The following is a 20,624-nucleotide window of genomic DNA, read 5'->3' on the forward strand; positions in this document are numbered from 1 at the left end:
TTTTACACAGCGTTCAATGAACGCTGTGTATAGGAATAGAGACAGCAGCAGCGGCGCTGTCTCTATTGCTCCCGGTGATCATGTGACAGGTCACATGATCGCCGGGTGCCGTTAGTGGCAGACTGTTGCTGGGTCTTACTAGACCCAGCACAGCCCTATTAGTGACAATCGTCACTATAAGAGGGCTGATTTCCCCTGTAACTGGGGCTGCTGTGCAGCTCCAGTTACAGTGGAAAAACATGGTGTAAAAGAAAGAAAAAAATATATATAAAGTTCCCCAAAGGTCTTTTTTGACCTTTGAGGGACAGACCATAGTAATAAATAAATAATAAAGTAAAGTGCAAAAAAAAATTAAATAAATACACATAAAATACCCACCCCAAAAAAAAACGTTCCCCCCCGCCAATCATTGTTGTAACGCTAGCGCTGACCCAATTACTCTAATATAGACATGTAATATATTAAAATTTACGGTAAACAATGGTGATCACAAATAAAAGGTCTATTTTAGGGTAAAACTATGTTATTACCCCAAAAAAATAGCTGAAACGTAAAAAAGCTTATTTTTTTACTATTATTTTCAAACTTTATGAATAAAAATTCTAAAATAGCAAAAAAGGTGTGTATAAAAACGATGAAAAATGAAACCTGCATTGTCTACGGAAAAAACGTCGCAAAAATCACGTTGTTAGCCCAACAAATAAAAACGTTATAGCCATTTAACGAACACGTGCTAAAAATGGCTAAACGGTGTCTGGTCCTGAAGGCGCAAAATAGCCCGGTCCTGAACTGGTTAAGAAATCTCATCCACACAAAAAAATTTGCCGAGAAACCGTTCATAAAATGACATGTGGTGCGATTTTTTTTTAATCCGCAGCATGTCAATTTATGCTGTGGAATCTCTGCTCTTCTGTTGCGGGTTTTCCCCATTAAGGAGGTAAAACCTGCAACAAAGAGCCATGTGTCGTAAATGAGAAAAACTTAATTTAGAATTAATTTTTAAAAAAAAAGCTTGCACTTATCCCCGGGCGTTGTCATAGCAACACGATCCAAAGTTCTGAGCACAGCCTGGCCTCCTGGAATGACATTTCATCCCATGTGACTGCTGCAGCCAATTAAAGATAATGACATTTCATCTCAGGAGGCCGGGATGCGCTCAGAACAGAGGGATGAGTCACCATGACAACGCCCGGGTGGCAAATATACACTTTGATTTTTCTTTTTTTCTTTCACTGCAGTAATTCCACAGCGGACAATCCGCCCGAAAAACTGGACTACAATTTGGTGCGTTTTTTTTGGGCAGAATTCATTGAGATTTCCATGAGGGATATGCGTTGTACTTTTACGCTGCGTATCCGCCCTATGGGTCCCTATTCGTACTGCTCGCACAGCTTCTACGGGTGAAACAATGAGAGGAGTAAGGGTATGTTCACACGCAGTGACTAAAAACGTCTGAAAATACGGGGCTGATTTTCAGACATTTTTTTTTTTAACAACTCGCTGAGTCAATGAAAAACGCCTCCAAAAACGTCCCAAGAAGTGTCCTGCACTTCTTTTGACGAGCTGTCATTTTACGCGCCGTATTTTGACAGCAATGCGTAAAATAAAGGCTAGTGGGAACAGAACACCGTAAAACCCATTGAATGGGCAGATGTTTGTAGGCGTATTAGGGGTGTTTTTTCAGGCGTAATACGTCAGAATTACGTTTGAAAACACTGCGTGTGAACATACCCTTAACCTGAATAAGCAATTTTCTCTAAAAATTACGCTTTATTTTTATTATGCTCCAATTGGTTATCATAAAGGCATCAATTTCTGGTTATGACAATTTAGAAAGCTTTTGGGATCTTTTCCTTTCTTCCATCCCTTGGTTGAATCTGACAAGACATAGAGGTCTTTTTTTAACCGTACTATGTAACTATGTAAAATCATAATATCTAAACCCAGCTTTACCCGAGATAAGCTTCTTAAACTAATAGAGCAGAATTTTTTCTGTCGCCAAGTTGTGAGAACCATAACTTTTTATTTTTTTTGTCGACGGAGTTGTATGAGGGTTGGTTTTTGCGAGACAAGCTATCGTTTTTATAGGTACCATTTTTGGATACGTGCGACTTTTTATTATAATATTTATAGAGCAAAGCGACCAAAAAACAGAAACTCTGGTATAGTTCTTTACGTTTTTTTTTTACGCTGTTCACCGCGTGCAATAAATAATATAATATTTTGATACCTCAGGTCGTTACGGTCGCGGCGATACCAAATACGTATGGTTTATTATTTTTTTTCAATAATAAAGGACTTGATAAGAGTAAAAGGGGGATTGTGTTTTATTTTATTACTTGAAATGTTAAATACTTTTGTGTCAAAAAAGACAAAAGTATAATAGGTATGATACCTTTATTGGCTAACCATAAAAGTTCTATATGCGGCTTTCAGAGCACAGAGGCCCCTTCTTCAGGCAGTTTACAAATGAATGACTTAGAAAAAAGCACAACATTTAGATGTTACACAAAGACAATTAGTACATGAGGTGATACATCATTAAGATAAGCCGGGGCAATAAAACTGAGGTTATAGGGGTGATGACTTAGGAGTTAAGGCATCTGGAGTCAGTCTGATGGGGGACATGACGTGTGTCCATGTAGTGGCTCATAAATCCTGGTGTTAGATTGAGGCCTTGTGTCAATGACTGGAATTTTATCATCATCTTGAATTCCCAAATTTTTCTTTCTCTGTTGTTTTTAAAATGACCCTTCAGAATGAGTACCTTTAAATCTGCCAAACTGTGATCAGGTCCAGAGAAATGTTTTCCCACGGGTGTATCCACCGCCTGTTTTATTGTATGTCTGAAGATTCATCCTGGTTTGTAGTTTTTGTATTGTTTCTCCAATGTAGATTCCTTTATTGATGCACCTTGTACACAGGATCATGTAAACTACATTGGAGGATGTACAGGAGAACGTGCCAGTGATTTTATAGTCCTGCTGCGTGTTTGGTATCTGGATGGTGTTTGATGACCAGATGTTGGTACAGGTCTTGCATTTTCTACTGTTGCAAGGAAAAGTGCCAGTCTCTGTTGGTGGTGAGAGGGCACTTCTGACCAGGAGATTCCTTAGGTTTGGTGGCTGTTTGTAGGCAAGGAGTGGTAAATCTGGGAATATTTCCTTCAGTTTATTGTCTTTGTTAAATATAGGTTGGAGATCAGCAGCAATTTTCCTCAAGATGTTCATTTGGGGGTTGTATATGACCACTAGGGGAACCCTGCTGTTGTCTTCCTTCTTTTTGTACTCCAGAAGATTGCTCCTTGGAATTCTTGTTGCTCTGTAGATCTGATCATCTATAATCCTTGGATGGTATCCCTGTTGTAAGAATGTATTCCTCAGTGATAGCAGGTGTTGTTTTGTGTCTTCACAGTCTGAACAGATCCGTATGTATCGCAGAGCCTGGCTGTAGATGATGGATTTCTTTATGTGTCTCGGATGGAAGCTGTTCCATCTCAGATATGCTGGACGGCCTGTAGGTTTATGGTAGATTGTTATTTGTTTGGTATTGTCTCTCATGTATATGGTCATGTCCAGAAAATGTATTTGAGATGTAGAGTAGTTGAGAGTGAGTTTGATGGTAGGATGGAACTTGTTGAAGTTTTTATGGAAAGAAAGCAGTTCATGTTCAAAGCCTGTCCAGATTATCAGCAGGTCATCAATGTACCGGAAATATGCTAGAGGTTTAGTTGCGCAGGTTGATAAAAACTCTTCCTCTAGTTTGGCCATGAACAGGTTAGCATATTGTGGTGACATTTTGCTACCCATAGCGCTTCCCATACATTGCAGATATATGTCTTTGTCAAATAAAAAATAATTGTGATGGAGTACGAACCTGATGAGTTGTAGGGCTGGCTCTGTCGCTAGATTGTTCTTTTGAAGAAAGTGTTGGCATGCGGCTATGCCATCCTCATGGGGGATGTTAGAATATAAAGACTCCACATCCATAGTTGCCAATATTGTTCCCTCTGGTAGTGGACCTAGAGCTGAGAGTTTGCAGAGGACATCTGTGGTGTCCTGGACATAACTGGGTGTGCACCTCACCAAGGGCTTTAGAAGATTTTCCACCCAGCCAGAAATATTCTCAGTTAAAGTCCCAACACCTGAAATGATTGGTCTCCCTGGATTGCCTTCTTTATGTATTTTAGGTAACATGTAGAATGAACATGAACTGCTTTCTTTCCATAAAAACTTCAACAAGTTCCATCCTACCATCAAACTCACTCTCAACTACTCTACATCTCAAATACATTTTCTGGACATGACCATATACATGAGAGACAATACCATACAAACAACAATCTACCATAAACCTACAGGCCGTCCAGCATATCTGAGATGGAACAGCTTCCATCCGAGACACAAAGAAATCCATCATCTACAGCCAGGCTCTGCGATACATACGGATCTGTTCAGACTGTGAAGACACAAAACAACACCTGCTATCACTGAGGAATACATTCTTACAACAGGGATACCATCCAAGGATTATAGATGATCAGATCTACAGAGCAACAAGAATTCCAAGGAGCAATCTTCTGGAGTACAAAAAGAAGGAAGACAACAGCAGGGTTCCCCTAGTGGTCATATACAACCCCCAAATGAACATCTTGAGGAAAATTGCTGCTGATCTCCAACCTATATTTAACAAAGACAATAAACTGAAGGAAATATTCCCAGATTTACCACTCCTTGCCTACAAACAGCCACCAAACCTAAGGAATCTCCTGGTCAGAAGTGCCCTCTCACCACCAACAGAGACTGGCACTTTTCCTTGCAACAGTAGAAAATGCAAGACCTGTACCAACATCTGGTCATCAAACACCATCCAGATACCAAACACGCAGCAGGACTATAAAATCACTGGCACGTTCTCCTGTACATCCTCCAATGTAGTGTACATGATCCTGTGTACAAGGTGCATCAATAAAGGAATCTACATTGGAGAAACAATACAAAAACTACAAACCAGGATGAATCTTCACAGACATACAATAAAACAGGAGGTGGATACACCCGTGGGAAAACACTTCTCTGGACCAGACCACAGTTTGGCAGATTTAAAGGTACTCATTCTGAAGGGTCATTTTAAAAACAACAGAGAAAGAAAAATTTGGGAATTCAAGATGATGATAAAATTCCAGTCATTGACACAAGGCCTCAATCTAACACCAGGATTTATGAGCCACTACATGGACACACGTCACGTCCCCCATCAGACTGACTCCAGATGCCTTAACTCCTAAGTCATCACCCCTATAACCTCAGTTTTATTGCCCCGGCTTATCTTAATGATGTATCACCTCATGTACTAATTGTCTTTGTGTAACATCTAAATGTTGTGCTTTTTTCTAAGTCATTCATTTGTAAACTGCCTGAAGAAGGGGCCTCTGTGCTCTGAAAGCTTGCATATAGAACTTTTATGGTTAGCCAATAAAGGTATCATACCTATTATACTTTTGTCTTTTTTGACACAAAAGTATTTAACATTTCATATTGTCTCTGGCTAACACGGTACTACACAATTTTTTATTTTATTACTTGAAACTTTTATTGTTTTCAAACTTTTATTTTTTTAACTTTTTTTTTTTTAACTTTTTTGATACACTTTTTCTCAAGTCCCACTAGGGGACTTGAAGGTCCAGCTGTCAGATTTATTCACTGACAGCAAGCCGATTAGGCTTCGCCTCCCGGCGGAGCCTAATCGGCTTCCGTAATGGCAGAGCAGGAGCCCATTGTGTCTCCTGTTGCCATAGCAGCAGTCGCCAGTCCCGATTGCCTGTCAGGGCTGGCGATCTGCTAGTAACCGCTACGATGCAGCAATCGCTTTCGATTGCTGCATCGAAGGGGTTAATGGCAGGGATCGGAGCTAGCTCCGGTTCCTGCCGTTACAGGTGGATGTCAGCTGTAACATACAGCTGACTTCCACCGCTGATGACGCCGGATCAGCTCCTGAGCCGGCACCGTCTTGCCGGCAGCTACGGAAGCCGATCAGGCTCCGCCGCCGGGCAGATCGTGACCGGTTTCCGTGCTAGGCAGACCGGGAGGCCAGTATTAGACCTCCGGTTGCCATTGCAGCCACCGGAACCCCGGCAATTTCATTGTTGGGGTTCCGATGAGCTGCAAACACCTTAAATGCAGCGATCGCGTTTGAGCGCTGCACTTAAGGGGTTAATGGCGGGGAACGAAGCTAATTTCGGTCCCCGCCGTTACAGCCGGATGTCAGCTGTTAGATACAGCTGAGATCCGGTGATGATGGCACCGGCTCAGAAGCTGAGCCGGTCCCAAACATTCGGCGTATGAGTACGGCAAGATGCGGGAAGTCAATGCTTTCCATGGCGTACCCATACGGCAAATGTCGGGAAGGGGTTAAACATGTCTGACATGTTAAAATGGGTTATTGTGGCAGCCTTATCTGTGGCCCTCATGAATGCACGCTTCTTCATCTTCTGATCTCAATCTGTCGTCAAAAATCTCACATTCATTTCAATGGCCCCTGAATGTCAGAAAATTTTAAAAAAGTGAACATCTCCTTTAAGAACTAGTGACGTTACTGAGATGCACATCTGTAAGTCTGCAATAAATCGTAAAATAGAACTAGTATAGTAAAAGTACAGTATAGTTAAAATGACTATCTTACTTAAATTTCTTTGCTTTAGCCGCTTTCTTGCTTTTCAGCTGTGGCTCCACATTAATGTTTAGGACACTTTGCAAGATGTCCAGGTTCTTCTTCCTTTCAGCTGACAGATCATCGTTATCATCATCATCATGATCATCATCATCATCTGCCAGTAATTTCTGTGGTTGTTCTGCAAGTAGCAATATATCATACTTATTATGTGGAAACATGAGGACGGCGATAAAAAAACGTTATGTAGATGGACGCAACACATTGAATATAGATGAAAACCGTTGTTACTGTCCGTATGAAGAGGTCACAAGCAGATAGTGGATATGAATTACAGAAAGTATAAATTCTTCAACTTAAAAATTCCGCCTTCTCAAAATATTTGCAAAAAAAATAACGCGATTTTAACGGACTCCATGCTATAAGCCGCCATATACACGAGGTAGCGTTTGGCCAACTTTCAAAAGATTACACCACAAACATTTAGGCACGGATAAATTAAACTCAGAAGAGCCCCATACATATAAGATCACTCGCCAATCCGGTGAGGTTTGGACGACTTTTGCGCTCTTGCGTAAGGCTAGCGTAAGTTTTTTTTAGGTCAATATAAAATCTTATGGGAGACGACTCCTAATTACATTTGGTTTTAGCTGACTAAATAAGCATAGATTTAAGGTCTATTTACACAGGCCAATGACTTGGCAAACAAGCGTTTATATAAACGCTGTTTGCCGATCATTGCCTTGTGTAAACAGGGCAGCTATCAGCCGACGAATGCTCGTTCGTCAGTTGATTTAATCAATTTATGCTGTCCTAAACATCACGGTTGTCGGCAGCACATCGCTCCACGTAAACGGGATGTGCTGCCGACATTATGTAAGCTGTGTGAGGACCGAACTTTTGTATTAACGGTAGTTCGTATTCATACAGTGTACATTAGCCCGCATAACGGGACTTTAAACGAGCGCCAATCAACCTGCAATTAATGGCAATCTGTTATGGGCACACATCTGTCCGTGTAATCCAATCTTAAGTAGGATGGAAGATGAATTATAAAAGCAAAGAATGTGTATTGTAACAGGCCTCCGTACGAATCAATTGTAGTTGAGTGATAGCATGTTTTTACGTACAGTATAAATTGTTCACAAGGTACATTGGACACATTTCTGAAAAATTTCTTGGTATACACACACACGTGTACAGAACATGGTGTGAAGCTCCATTATACATCGGCATTGACCTTTCATCCATTTAAAGAGCTTCCTGAGGCACCCCAGACTAAATGCATCCTAAACCCTAGCCATAGCTATGGCAAAATGTTTGTAGCTTTTGTTAACTCTTTAAAGTAGATAGCTCTACCCGTGGGCTATAAGGCTTTCCCTTCTATTGTTCTCAATGGAAAAAGAGCAATCTCAAGTTTTCCAATCACGACAGAAACTCTGCCAGTCACAAGGGGGCATGCAACTTTTTGCTATAGGGAAAGGCCAATGTCTCATTGAGAGTTTTGTGTAGTCTGAACCCTAAAAAAGGACCTATAACTTCTAAAGTAACCTCAGAAAGTAATAGAAGACCACGATAAAAAATGTTTTTCAAAAATATGTTATGGGGCATAATGAATATTTACCTCTAATGATCTGTCTGAGCCGACTACAGTATGAAGTCTACTTCGAGCTAAGGGACAGTTAATCTAAGAATTGAACTGCTGAGAGCAACCACTTATGGACACTGCATCTGGATACAAGTGGTGATCCTTTCTGCCACGAGCTCGAATTGTACTATACCAGCAGCAGTGAAATGATCCCGCAACAGAGCCAATAGGGACAGTCATTAAAAACCATCATTTCTTATACTTTGCGAGAAACTGGAGATTACCCTCACAAGTAGCTGGGCTGTATAATGCGCACGAAAAACATCTTCTACCGCTGCGGATATCGTAAACTTCAAGCTAGCGGCAGAAAAGGTCAATACATTATATACAGAATTGGTGTCACATATATGTAACGGCGCATATATGGCAGGAAACCCCTCAGAGTATTCAAACTCTGGTGAGACTAGGACTACTGGAAGAGGACTTCATACTAAAGTCAGCTCAGACAGATCATTTGTTAGAGAGGAAATATGCAAAAAAATAAAAAAATAAAAAATTGCTGTTTTTTGTTAATAAAAAGTGCTCAAAAAGTTGTACGTACCAAAAAAAATAGTACCAATAAAAACTACAGCTCGTCCCGCAAAAAACAGGTTCTCACACCGCTCAATCGACTAAAAAATATAAAAAGTGATGCCTCTTGGAATGTAGTGAAATAAAACAATTTCTTATTTTAACAAATCGTTTTTACTTTGTAAAAGTAGTAAACTATAAAAAAAAAAAAAAAAAATATAATCAATTTGGGATCAGTGTAATTGTATTGAGTGGCAGAAAAAAGTTGTCGTTTTTACTGCAAGGTGAAAGCAGTAAACGCAAAACCCAAAAAACAAAATCACAAAATCATTTTTTTCCAGTTTCAGCCCGCAAAGAATTTTATTTGTTTCCCAGTACATTATATGGTACTTTAAATGGTGTCAATAGAAAATACAACTCTTCCCGCAAGAAATAAGCCCTCACACGACTCTATTGACGGAAAATAAAAAACGTTATGGCTTTTGGAATGCGGGGAGTGAAAAACAAAAATAAAAAAGCAAAAAATGGATCAGTCCTAAAAGGGTTACTTCATTTCTAATAAAATAAAAAACATTTAGGACATGTGGGGTATTGCCGTAACTCGGGAGAAATTGCTTTACAAATGTTGGGGTGCTTTTTCCTCCTTTATTCTTTGTGAAAATTAAAAACATTCAACATTTTAGTGGAAATAATGTTGAGATTTATTTTCACGGCTTAATTCTAATAAATTCTGCAAAAAGACCTGTGGGGTCTAAATGCTCACTATACCCCTAGATAGATTCCTTAAGTGGTGTAGTTTCCCCAAATGGGGTCACTTTTGGGGGGTTTCCACCGTTTTGGTCCCTCAGGGGCTTTGGAAATACGACATGGCACCCGAAAACCATTTCAGCTAAATTTTAGCTCCAAAAGCCAAATAGCACTCCTTCCCTTCTAAGCCCTGCTGTGGGCCCAAACAGCTGTACATTACCACATATGGGGTATTTCCGTAACCGTGAGAAATTGCCTTACAAATGCTGGGGCGCTTTTTCTCCTTTATTCCTTGTAAAAATCTAGTTTTTCATCTTCACAGACTAATTCAAATACATTTCGCAAAACAACTGTGAGGTCAACATGCTAACTATACACCTAGATAAATTCCGTGAGGGGTGTAGTTTCCAAGATGGAGTAACTTTTGGGGGGGGGGCTTCCATGGTTTTGGTCCCTCCATTTCACTGTGAATGCGACATGGCACTGAAAACTAATCCAGCAAAATCAGCGCTCCAAAATCCAAATGCCACTCCTTCTTTTCGGAGCCCTGCTGTGTGACCAAACAGCAGTTTATTGCCACATATGGGGTATTGCCGTAATCGGGAGAAATAGCTTTACAAATGCTGGGGTGTTATTTCTCCTTTATGCCTTGTAAAAATGTCTACGTTTTTTCAGGAAAAAAAAATAGAGTTTCATCTACACAGACTAATTCAAATACATTTAGCAAAACAACTCTAGGGTCAAAATGCTAACTAAACCCCTAGATAAATTCATTGAGGGGTGTAGTTTCCAAAATGGGGTCACTTTTGTGTTTTTTTTTTTTTACTGTCTTGGCACCACAAGACCTCTTCAAACCTGACATTGTAGCAAACCGAATAATACCCCGAATGATACTAGTGGTCCTAGTGACTAATTAAAACTAAACCAGAACAAGAAACAAGTCACGACCAGGTGTTTGAAAAAATACAAATAATCTTTATTAAAGTCAATTAGACACATGGAGACAACGTATAACACTTAGACATAATAAAATGCCATGGACCCTCGAACACAAACGGAATCCGAACGTAAAAGCAGAGTAGCCCCCCAGATGTAAAAATGGTCTGACACAACCTATATATGGCTAAAGTGCATAAGTACATATTAATGAGCAGGTACTAGGCATGGTACGCTTTGCACAGATGAACACATAAATAAGTATAGAGAATATATATAAGGTACAATCTAAGTAAAAACGACATGTAAAGTAGTATACCTACACCTGCGTATAAGAAGATAAATAGGAGATCAAGACCAGGAGGGGGACCTCTGCTTAACCCAACGCGCGTTTCGCTGGTGCTTTCGCTGACGAAGCACCAGCGAAACGCGCGTTGGGTTAAGCAGAGGTCCCCCTCCTGGTCTTGATCTCCTATTTATCTTCTTATACGCAGGTGTAGGTATACTACTTTACATGTCGTTTTTACTTAGATTGTACCTTATATATATTCTCTATACTTATTTATGTGTTCATCTGTGCAAAGCGTACCATGCCTAGTACCTGCTCATTAATATGTACTTATGCACTTTAGCCATATATAGGTTGTGTCAGACCATTTTTACATCTGGGGGGCTACTCTGCTTTTACGTTCGGATTCCGTTTGTGTTCGAGGGTCCATGGCATTTTATTATGTCTAAGTGTTATACGTTGTCTCCATGTGTCTAATTGACTTTAATAAAGATTATTTGTATTTTTTCAAACACCTGGTCGTGACTTGTTTCTTGTTCTGGTTTAAACCTGACATTGTGCCTAAAATATATATTTAAAAAAAAGGGCCCCAAAATCCACTAGGTGCTCCTTTCCTTCTGAGGCCAATGCTTCAGTCCATTATCACACTAGGACCACATGTGGGATATTTATAAAAACTGCAGAATCTGGGCAATATATATTGAGTTGCATTTCTCGTGTAAAACATTCTGTTACAGAAAAAAACTGTATTCCAAAATTTATTTTGGCAAAAAAAATAAAAAAAATTTTTACATTTCATCTACTTTGCTTTAATTCCTGAGAAACGCCTATTGAGGGGTGCAGTTTTCAAAATGGGGTGATTTATGGGGACTTTCTAATATATAAACTAAAAAAAAAAAAAAAGGGAGGACAAAGCGCACATAGTGCATGAACTAGTAATCCCAAATAAATGAGAAGGGATGGTCAAATATGCTGACCTGGTAAAGTTATGCTGAGAGCCGAACATCCATAAAAACGTGCTCCAATGATCCACTTAGGTGGAATACTTGGGGTGACATTGCAGCCCAAATTCCGATCTGAAAGCCGTGGTAGCCTCGATGTGTATATTGAAGAAATAGGAAAATAAAAACAGAACAGTCGAGGGCGCAGCCGTAGTCAAACTAAGTTTTAATTGTACAGATAAAACACCACGTTTCAAGGCCGAACTGGCCCCTTCATCAGGTTAGGTACAGATGATGCATAAGTTCACGATACATGCTATTTTATAACCAACTAAAAGATCGCTAGTCACGACGACTACCAGGTCAGAACTATAGGTCAAACTTTCACTTCGGTATGCAGTCCAAAGAAGAAACATTAAATCTTCCTAATAGAAGATGTAGCAATTAAAATACAGAAAAAACGTGGAATTTCCTCCAGCTCACCTTGTCACAGGTATGGTAGTCAGCGCACGGATCCTCGTGTCGGCACACGCAAGGGAAACAGCAGAAAAAGGAAGTTGGAACCAGCGCTGGTTCCAACTTCCTTTTTCAGCAATTAAAATACACAAGGTCAATATAAGTAGACACACCATTATATTATTAGTATAAAAAAATTTGAATATGAAAATAAAAAAAACTATAATAATGATAAAAAAATAATAATTACTATGCTGTTTAGAACTGAGCCTTTCAGGCTTCCGTAGCTTTTTTTAGCTTCACATTACCATGACAACCATGTATCCGTGAAAAATCACCCAATACGTAACTATATAATTATATCTATAATAATTTATATGAATATAGTTTATTCTTTTGAGATCGCACCAACGATACATGCTAATTATTATTTTTTATCATTATATTTCTATCTTTATTTTCATATTCACACTTTTTATACCAATAATATAATGTTGGGTCTACCTATATTGACATTGTCTATTTTCATTTCTACATCTATTTTTAGGAAGATTTAATGTTTCTTCTTTGGACTGCATACCGAAGTGAATGTTTGACATAAAGCTCGGACCTGGTAGTCGTTGTGACTACCGATCTTTTAGTTTGTTATAAAATAGCATGTATCATGAACTTATGCATCATTTGTACTGAACCTGATGAAGGGGCCAGTTCGGCCTTGAAACGCGTTGTTTTATCTGTACAAATAAAACTTTGTTTGACTACGGCTGCGCCCTCAAATATTCTGGTTTTATTTCCCTATTTCTTTCTAATATATAAGGCCCTCAAAGCCACATCATAACTGAACTGGTCCTTGAAAAAATGGGCTTTTGACATTTTCTTGAAAACATGAAAAATTGCTGCTAAAGTTCTAAGCCTTGTAACGTCCTGGAAAAATAAAAGGATGTTCAAAGAACGATGCAAACAAAGTAGACATTTTGGATAGATGAAATAGTAACTATTTTGTGTGTTATTACGGTCTGCCTTACAAGCAGATACATTTAAATTTAGAAAAATTCCCATTTTTGCTAGTTTTCTTAAAATTTTGTGTTTTTCACACACAAATATTGAATTTATCGACCACATTTTTTTTTACTAACAAAGAACAATATGTCATGAGAAAAAAAATCTCAGAATCACATGCCTAGGTAAAAGCATTCCCAAGTTATTACTACATAAGATAACACGTCAGATTTGAACAAATCAGCTTCGTCCTCAAGGCCAAAACAGGCTCAGTCCTGAAGGGGTTAAAAGTGCGCTAGAATGGTTACTTCTCTTAATATGTGTTAGCTCTTCTTACCTGTGTCTTCCTCACCTTCGCTGCTGTCTTCTAAAAATCGTGTGTCCATTTTGAACCGTTCATCAGTTCCAAAGCGGGACTGCAACTGCATGAGCTACATAACCACACGAAGAATAAAGCATGATAATCAGGATGTGCAGATGAAAAAATACATTAAAATGACAGAACGTCTTGTGTAACACTCACCAAGACCATTTATTTAGAAAAGCAGATGGAACTGACCTTCGCACCAGATCGCCCTTCATATTGAGACTTTAGTTCAAATCTCTCGTCGTCTCTCTCTTCTTCATCATCTGAATCTTCCCCACTGCTTTCAAACAGCTTAGGTTTTACATGTATTATCTTCTATGTAAAAAAAAAAAAAAAAAAAAAAAAAAGCCATAAACACGAGGTCACATGCACATTTTCTTATTATCTTAATATATATTCATATAGTTTACACATTCTGCACTGCTGTACAATGAATTCATTCACCTGGTCATTGTCTGTGGCAGGGCTGAAAATCTATTTTCCATACTTTAAAGAGGCTCTGTCACCAGATTTTCAAACCCCTATCTCGTATTGCAGCAGATCGGCGCTGCAATGTAGATTACAGTATCGTTTTGTTTTTTTCAAAAACTAGCATTTTTGGCCAAGTTATGAGCATTTTTATGTTTATGCAAATGAGCCTTTCTTAAGTACAACTGGGCGTGTTTAAAGTTATGTCCAACTGGGCGTGTATTGTGTGTGTACATCTGGGCGTTTTTACTTCTTTTACTAGCTGGGCGTTGTGAATAGGAGTGTATGATGCTGACGAATCAGCATCATCCACTTCTCTTCACAACGCCCAGCTTCTGGCAGTGCACAGACACACAGCGTGTTCTCGAGAGATCACGCTGTGACGTCACTTCCTGCCCCAGGTCCTGCATCGTGTCGGACGAGCGAGGACACATCGGCACCAGAAGCTACAGTTGATTCTGCAGCAGCATCAGCGTTTGCAAGTAAGTCGATGTAGCCTCTGTCGGAAGTGATGTCACAGCGTGATCTCTCGAGAACACGCTGTGTGTATGTGCACTGCCAGAAGCTGGGTGTTAACGAAGAGAAGTGGATGATGCTGATTCGTCAGCATCATACACTTCTATTCACAACGCCCAGCTAGTAAAACAAGTAAAAACGCACAGCTGTACACACACAATACACGCCCAGTTGTACATAACTTTAAACACGCCCAGTTGTACTTAAGAAAGGCTAATTTGCATAAATATAAAAATGCTCATAACTTGGCCAAAAATGCTCGTTTTTGGAAAAAAAAAACCCGTTACTGTAATCTACATTGCAGCGCCGATCTGCTGCAATAGGAGATAGGGTGAAAAACACTAGAAACAGGAGTCATGCACTATTGTAATACAATTTGCCAAATGGCATAGAAAAATAATTTTTATTGGACAATACAAAATACATAGAGTTAAAAAAGACTTACCCCTTTTGAAAAAGCCATCCACGCGAAACGCGCGTCGGGGTCTCTCTGTACTCTGGAAGATACTGAACTACAGGAACCATATGGGTTAGTAACACTCTATGCTGTGCTGTACATATTTACCTGCTCCTTTCTTGTGGCGATAATATTCTGGGAAGACTTTGTCTATTTTTGTGAGGATTCTTTGAGAGCACATACTGTTTTGCTCAGTTTGGAATCCATTCACAATATTTACCTTCGTTTACTTTTGTGACTCTGGCTGTATGTATGCTGGTACTTACTTACATTTGCATACCCTAACTTTTATACCGAGTATTACTTTTTTGTATTCTCTGCCTTAGTCCTAGTTAGTATTTGCTATCTGTTAGTTAAGCTCTTCCCTCCTGCAACTGCCATACAAGGAGCGGTTCCTTTAGGTTCATCCTCATCACTTGGGAGGTGTACAGTCTTCAGATTTGTAGTCTTTTTTAACTCTATGTATTTTGTATTGTCCAATAAAAATTATTTTTCTATGCCATTTGGCAAATTGTATTACAATAGTGCATGACTCCTGTTTCTAGTGTTTTTCATAATTATCTTGGAGTTTCTATTCTGACAAAGGGAGGTTTAAATCCGCACATGCTGGTGACCTAGCCCTCATAACCATTTTCCTGTTGAGACATATGTTTATAAATAGGAGATAGGGGTTTGAAAATCTGGTGACAGAGCCTCTTTAAGCAAACAGACACACAGGCACAAAGAGGTAACACGCCCTAGGGCCGTTTTCATAAAAATATAATTTTACTATGTAGCCTCAAAGTTGTCACCATTGATCTGATATAGGGCCAATATGTTCTGCACCACCGTACTTCATGTATGTGCCGCTAAGATATTAGAGAACATACTTTGTCACTGTGCACGTTGCTTGTACTGGTTTCCTCTTCCTTCTCCCTTTCCTCCTCAGATTCAGAATTAAATACAATGTGTTGGCTCTTCTTTGCAGACTGGGAATCCTGAAAGAATAGAATATTAACAAGTTATTTAGATCTCGTTGCTTTTAAAGCCCCAACATATTCTGCAGTGCTAGAACTATACCTTTCTTGAGTGTAACAATATTACAAGTTTTGAGTATTAGATTGCTGGGGATGGCTTGTTGATCCAGAGATTTATTCTAATGGCCGTTTTGGAGAATGGAAGCAATGGCTTCCCCGAGATGAGGAAAATGAACTTTTGCCTACCTCTGGCTCAACATTGCAGAATAGGCTGAACTGGATGGTTTTGTGTCTTTTTTCAGACTTACAAACTATAATACTAGGTTACCTGCCCACGGGATGTCTCATCGCAGAAATGAGTGGCATATCGCTATTATATATCCAAACGGCAGGGGTCTGACTGCTGTAACCCCAGATGATCACTAGTAAAGAGACAACGGTACTGGGAAAGCCATTTCATCTCCGATCAGATTTTTCATGAGTAAAGCCTATGGAAATTGTTTTATGATCTGTTGTGCAAGAGGAGCCAAAGTGGCACAGCACTTCGTTCCAGCAATAATAAGGGGAGGGGGGGGGGGTCACAGCGGTAGAACTTCCACCGATCAGACATTGGTGAAAGATCCAGTACCCAAACCCATTCGCCTCTAATGCCTTGCCTTAAAATCAAAATTCATGTATATAGATTGAACATAAAATATATTCAGCGACTTAATAGTCAGGCTCCCTTTAACTTATGCTTTGTATGGGTAGCATGAATATTTTTTTCAACAACGGGAAGCTTGCATTATTGGTTGAAATGTCAACAGCTGCATAACATAAAAATGTCATTGAATTCACTCACCAACTTATGTAGAGCTCCTTGGATAGTCTGTTTCTGCTTCTCCCGTTCTTTTCTCCTTTCTTCCATTGCTGCCAGGCGCTTCTGATTATCCTGAAGCTGTTTAGCTCTTGAATTGGTTTGCTTCTTAGAGCTGCTGTTCTGGGTGATCTTTGGTTTAGCAACTGGGGATCTGGAGGAACTGCATTCCTCATCACTGCTAGACTCATCACTACTGCTACTACTACTATCATCTCTTTCACTTCTTTGGGGGAGGTCAGTTGATATATTCTTGAGGGGTTTAGAAGGTCTTTCACCATTGTTTTTGGTTACTTTACTGTCACTAGATGCACTATTTGCATTTGTCTCATTGCGAACGGCCACAACGGTTGTCGGCTGACCACATATCTTTGATAAAGATATAGGCACTTTTGTCTCAGAGACCAATACTGATGACATCAGTGATCCCAATCCTTTAAACGCTGGCGGTTTGTTTGGAGGACCTTTTTTCTTTTTTTGTTGATCGTTGGAGCTATCAGAATCATCTTCTAAAATAGAAGCAACAATGTCCTCTGGCTCGATTCCTTTCTTTCTCTTTAGATTGCCAATAACTGTTGCACTGTCATTATTGTGGTTTCTTATCTCTTTCCGTGTTTTAGTCTCTGTTTTTTCACCTTCACTGGTGACATTTGTTTTATCATCATCATTTGAAGAGGATTTAGAAACCGATTTTTCTAAGGGCTTTAATTTTCCAACTGTGAGATGAGCCTGACAGAGATTTTGCTTCATAGCTCCACCTTCACCTTTTGAATGGGAAATACTGCTTTTACCATTACTACAGTTACCTGGTTCTAGATCTCGAGCACAATTAGCTTTAGACTTTTGTTTCGCTTTTGTTGTTTTATCACCATTTGATCCTTTTATTTCACCTACAGTCTCCGTGGCAGCATCAGACTGCACACACTTGGCTTCAGCCATAACATCAGTGTCTACAGAGTCATATTCCTGGTTAGAGCCATTATTTTCATCTGGATCATCAATATCAGATTTATTGGCTTCTTTAACAAGTGCCCTAAGGTCACCCATTGTCAGATCCAGTCGGTAGCAGTTTTGCATCATGGACTCATATTCTTCATCTGAATAGGAATCACTACCATCTTCTGTGTCCGAGTCATTACTCTGACTATCTTCTGACATACTACATTCTTTATTTTCAGGTTTCACACTACATTTTGAGGTATCCAGTTCTGTGGAGACCACAGTTTTATTTTGTTTTGCGGAGGAATTGGACTTTTCTTTCTTGCCATTATTGCAATTCTGGGTAGTCTTTGCAACGGTGATGATCTCATCTGTATCAGCAGAGTCATACTCATTGTCCTCTTTAGTGCAATTGTTTGATCTCCCGTCTTTCCAGATTTCGTCTGCCCAATGAGTTTTGTAACGGAGCGTGAAGGAATCATCAACAACTTCTATATTGGAATTGTCAGCATGTCTTCCACTTTCTTTCACTATTTTCTCCCTCTCTATAATAGCTCTAAGTTCTTCTTCAGAGTCAGACTCCTCATGAAACATATGGTTAAAGCTTTTATTGCCCATATGTCCATGGCTCTTGTCTTCATATTGAAGCCCTAAAGTGTCTTTAGCCTTTTGGAGAGTGGTCTGAGGAGTTCTGATACCTTTCCCTTTATCATCAATCTTTGTTGTATTAGGATAAGAATTAACTTTGATCTTCTTTACTGGACTCTTAAATTCTGGAAATTCTCCCCTGCGTTTTTTGCTTATATCATCATCACCACCATCCAGGTGCCAAGTCAGTTGGGATACAGGGGTCAACTCAAGGGAATTGTTGTCTAGTTTTTTAAGGTTGTGGCAATATTTCGAGGGGTCATATTTCATGATGTTCACTCGAGTAAAGGAAGACTACTTGTATTATATGAAACCCTCTTAGAATAAAGCAGTAGTAGCCATTAATACAAACACACTCTCATATATATATATATATATACACACATATATACACACACAAATAAATAAAAAAGTTAACTCAATATCTGGCTCATCAATTAGAACTCTAAATACCACAAGATATAAGAGAAGGGTCTAGTGTCATTTTCTTAATTTGGATATTGTTTTTGCCATTTCTACCTCTTGTGGCAAGACATCGCACAGTTCTACTATCGTTACCTATAGAACTTAATCCTATACAGTTGGAGCCTTTCCTCAAATTGCAAATGATAATCCCTAGTCTCCTGCACATCCATTCTTGAAATAAATAGTTTTGGAATACATTCTATTGACTGTGCATATATGAGTAGTGATAAAGATGGCAGATTCCAGACTGTTAATAATGTCCTTGAAGAATGCTACAGGCAGCTCCTCACCAAATTAAAAACGACATGAAACAGAAGATTGCATTGAGCAGCACAACAAATGTATTTAGGATGGACTTTAAGTTTAGTATTCCTTTAAGACATGTCAGGGCTGGACAAATCCCAGGAGTCAGTCAACCAATTAGCCCAGTAATTGACAACTTCAATCTATTTTTATTTATATTCAGGTCTTTAGAAAAATCAAAATCGAGTGTCTAACATGCTCTAAAAGTATACAGTAATCTACCTAACCCAAAGATAACTTTCAGCAGACAAACTGTTGTCATATAAAGGATATCTTGCTTTGTTTGCTCCCCTTTAAATAAAGCACAGGCAGGACTCTTCCGTATTTGCTCACCACCCAATTCTAAAGGAACATAAAAAAAAAAAAATATGTGAATACACGTTAAAGCAGAAATTATTCTCACACCTAATCTTCTGTCAGTTCATTTTTATTAATCTTCTTAAGCCGCGCACCGCGGTACAAAACCCAACTGCTTCACACATCTTCAAAATAAACCACTATTAAGTACGCTGTTGAGATTCGCTCGCCAAAGAAGCTCTGAGGAAAGAACAGATGTCACGCAAAAACAGATGCAATGAAAGATACACAAGGGGCAATATTATTGTTTTTCTTGATCAAAACACTTGAATTGACATGGCAAATCTTGTCGGTTATAAAACAACTTACTAAATTGTGTTTTGTGCAGTTAAACGGAGCTACAAACCTGAATATCCTGTCGATCAGTCATTATGGAGTCTGTCAGACTCCCTAATACATTTAATCTGCACGGTTTACTCACATTTGTTCTGGAAAACGCTTAGCAATGGCTGACAGCCTGTGGACGATAATAGAATTCTATGTGCTAATGGACATCCAGCGTTTTCACGCTCATAGAAGTGCTAGTAGCATGTACTCACATGAACTACCTGCATTTCCTGTCCCAGATGACAGCGAAAGAAAGATAGTGGCCGGGATCCTAAATTGAGGGTTCCCAAGTATTTCTTTATTATTTTTTTTTACTTCACTACTGCAGGGTAGGAGGAAGGTTGCAGGGGGAATGGCAGAAGGGCATGCTTTTCTGCTGTTAAGGGGAAATTTCACCTGACACTTTTTCAAAGTAGGGTGTCTATAAAATACACTTATAGTGTTATGGTAGTGCTTGTAGCTGCACCCACAATACAGCCCCCCTAAAGTCCCAAGTGCACCTACAATAGGGGTCCACCTGAACAACTCTGTAAAGGTGTTGGTCAATGGACCCATCTCAGCCTTCCAGACAGGTTGAAAGCTGTGCTCTGTCCCCAGATCTGATCATCAGGTGGTTCAGATCTCTTATTTCAATTTAAAGAGGTTTGTCTGGTTACAGATCTTTATAGACAAAAATGAAATCATGTAATATCCTTATTTTAACCAAAACCTAAAAATTCAGGTGTGACTGAGTCCAGGATGTTAATAGATGGCAAGTTCTTTGGCATGGT

The 20,624-nt window shown here is 39.3% G+C and overlaps 1 protein-coding gene across 1 annotated transcript in view; it reads right to left on the reverse strand.

Moving 5' to 3' along the window:
• Positions 1-20,624, reverse strand: part of NOL8 (nucleolar protein 8) — a 61,534-nt gene that overhangs the window by 19,369 nt on the left and 21,541 nt on the right. The window contains exons 6-11 of the mRNA XM_075833731.1: positions 19,444-19,512; positions 16,801-18,675; positions 15,873-15,980; positions 13,755-13,877; positions 13,533-13,626; positions 6,682-6,850 (exon numbers count right to left, since the gene is read on the reverse strand). Of these exons, the coding sequence (XP_075689846.1) occupies positions 6,682-6,850; positions 13,533-13,626; positions 13,755-13,877; positions 15,873-15,980; positions 16,801-18,675; positions 19,444-19,512 (2,438 nt within the window). The remainder of the gene's footprint in view (positions 1-6,681; positions 6,851-13,532; positions 13,627-13,754; positions 13,878-15,872; positions 15,981-16,800; positions 18,676-19,443; positions 19,513-20,624) is intronic.

The sequence above is a fragment of the Rhinoderma darwinii genome, chromosome 7 (assembly GCF_050947455.1).
Source record: "Rhinoderma darwinii isolate aRhiDar2 chromosome 7, aRhiDar2.hap1, whole genome shotgun sequence".
Classification (NCBI taxonomy): Eukaryota; Metazoa; Chordata; class Amphibia; order Anura; family Rhinodermatidae; genus Rhinoderma; species Rhinoderma darwinii.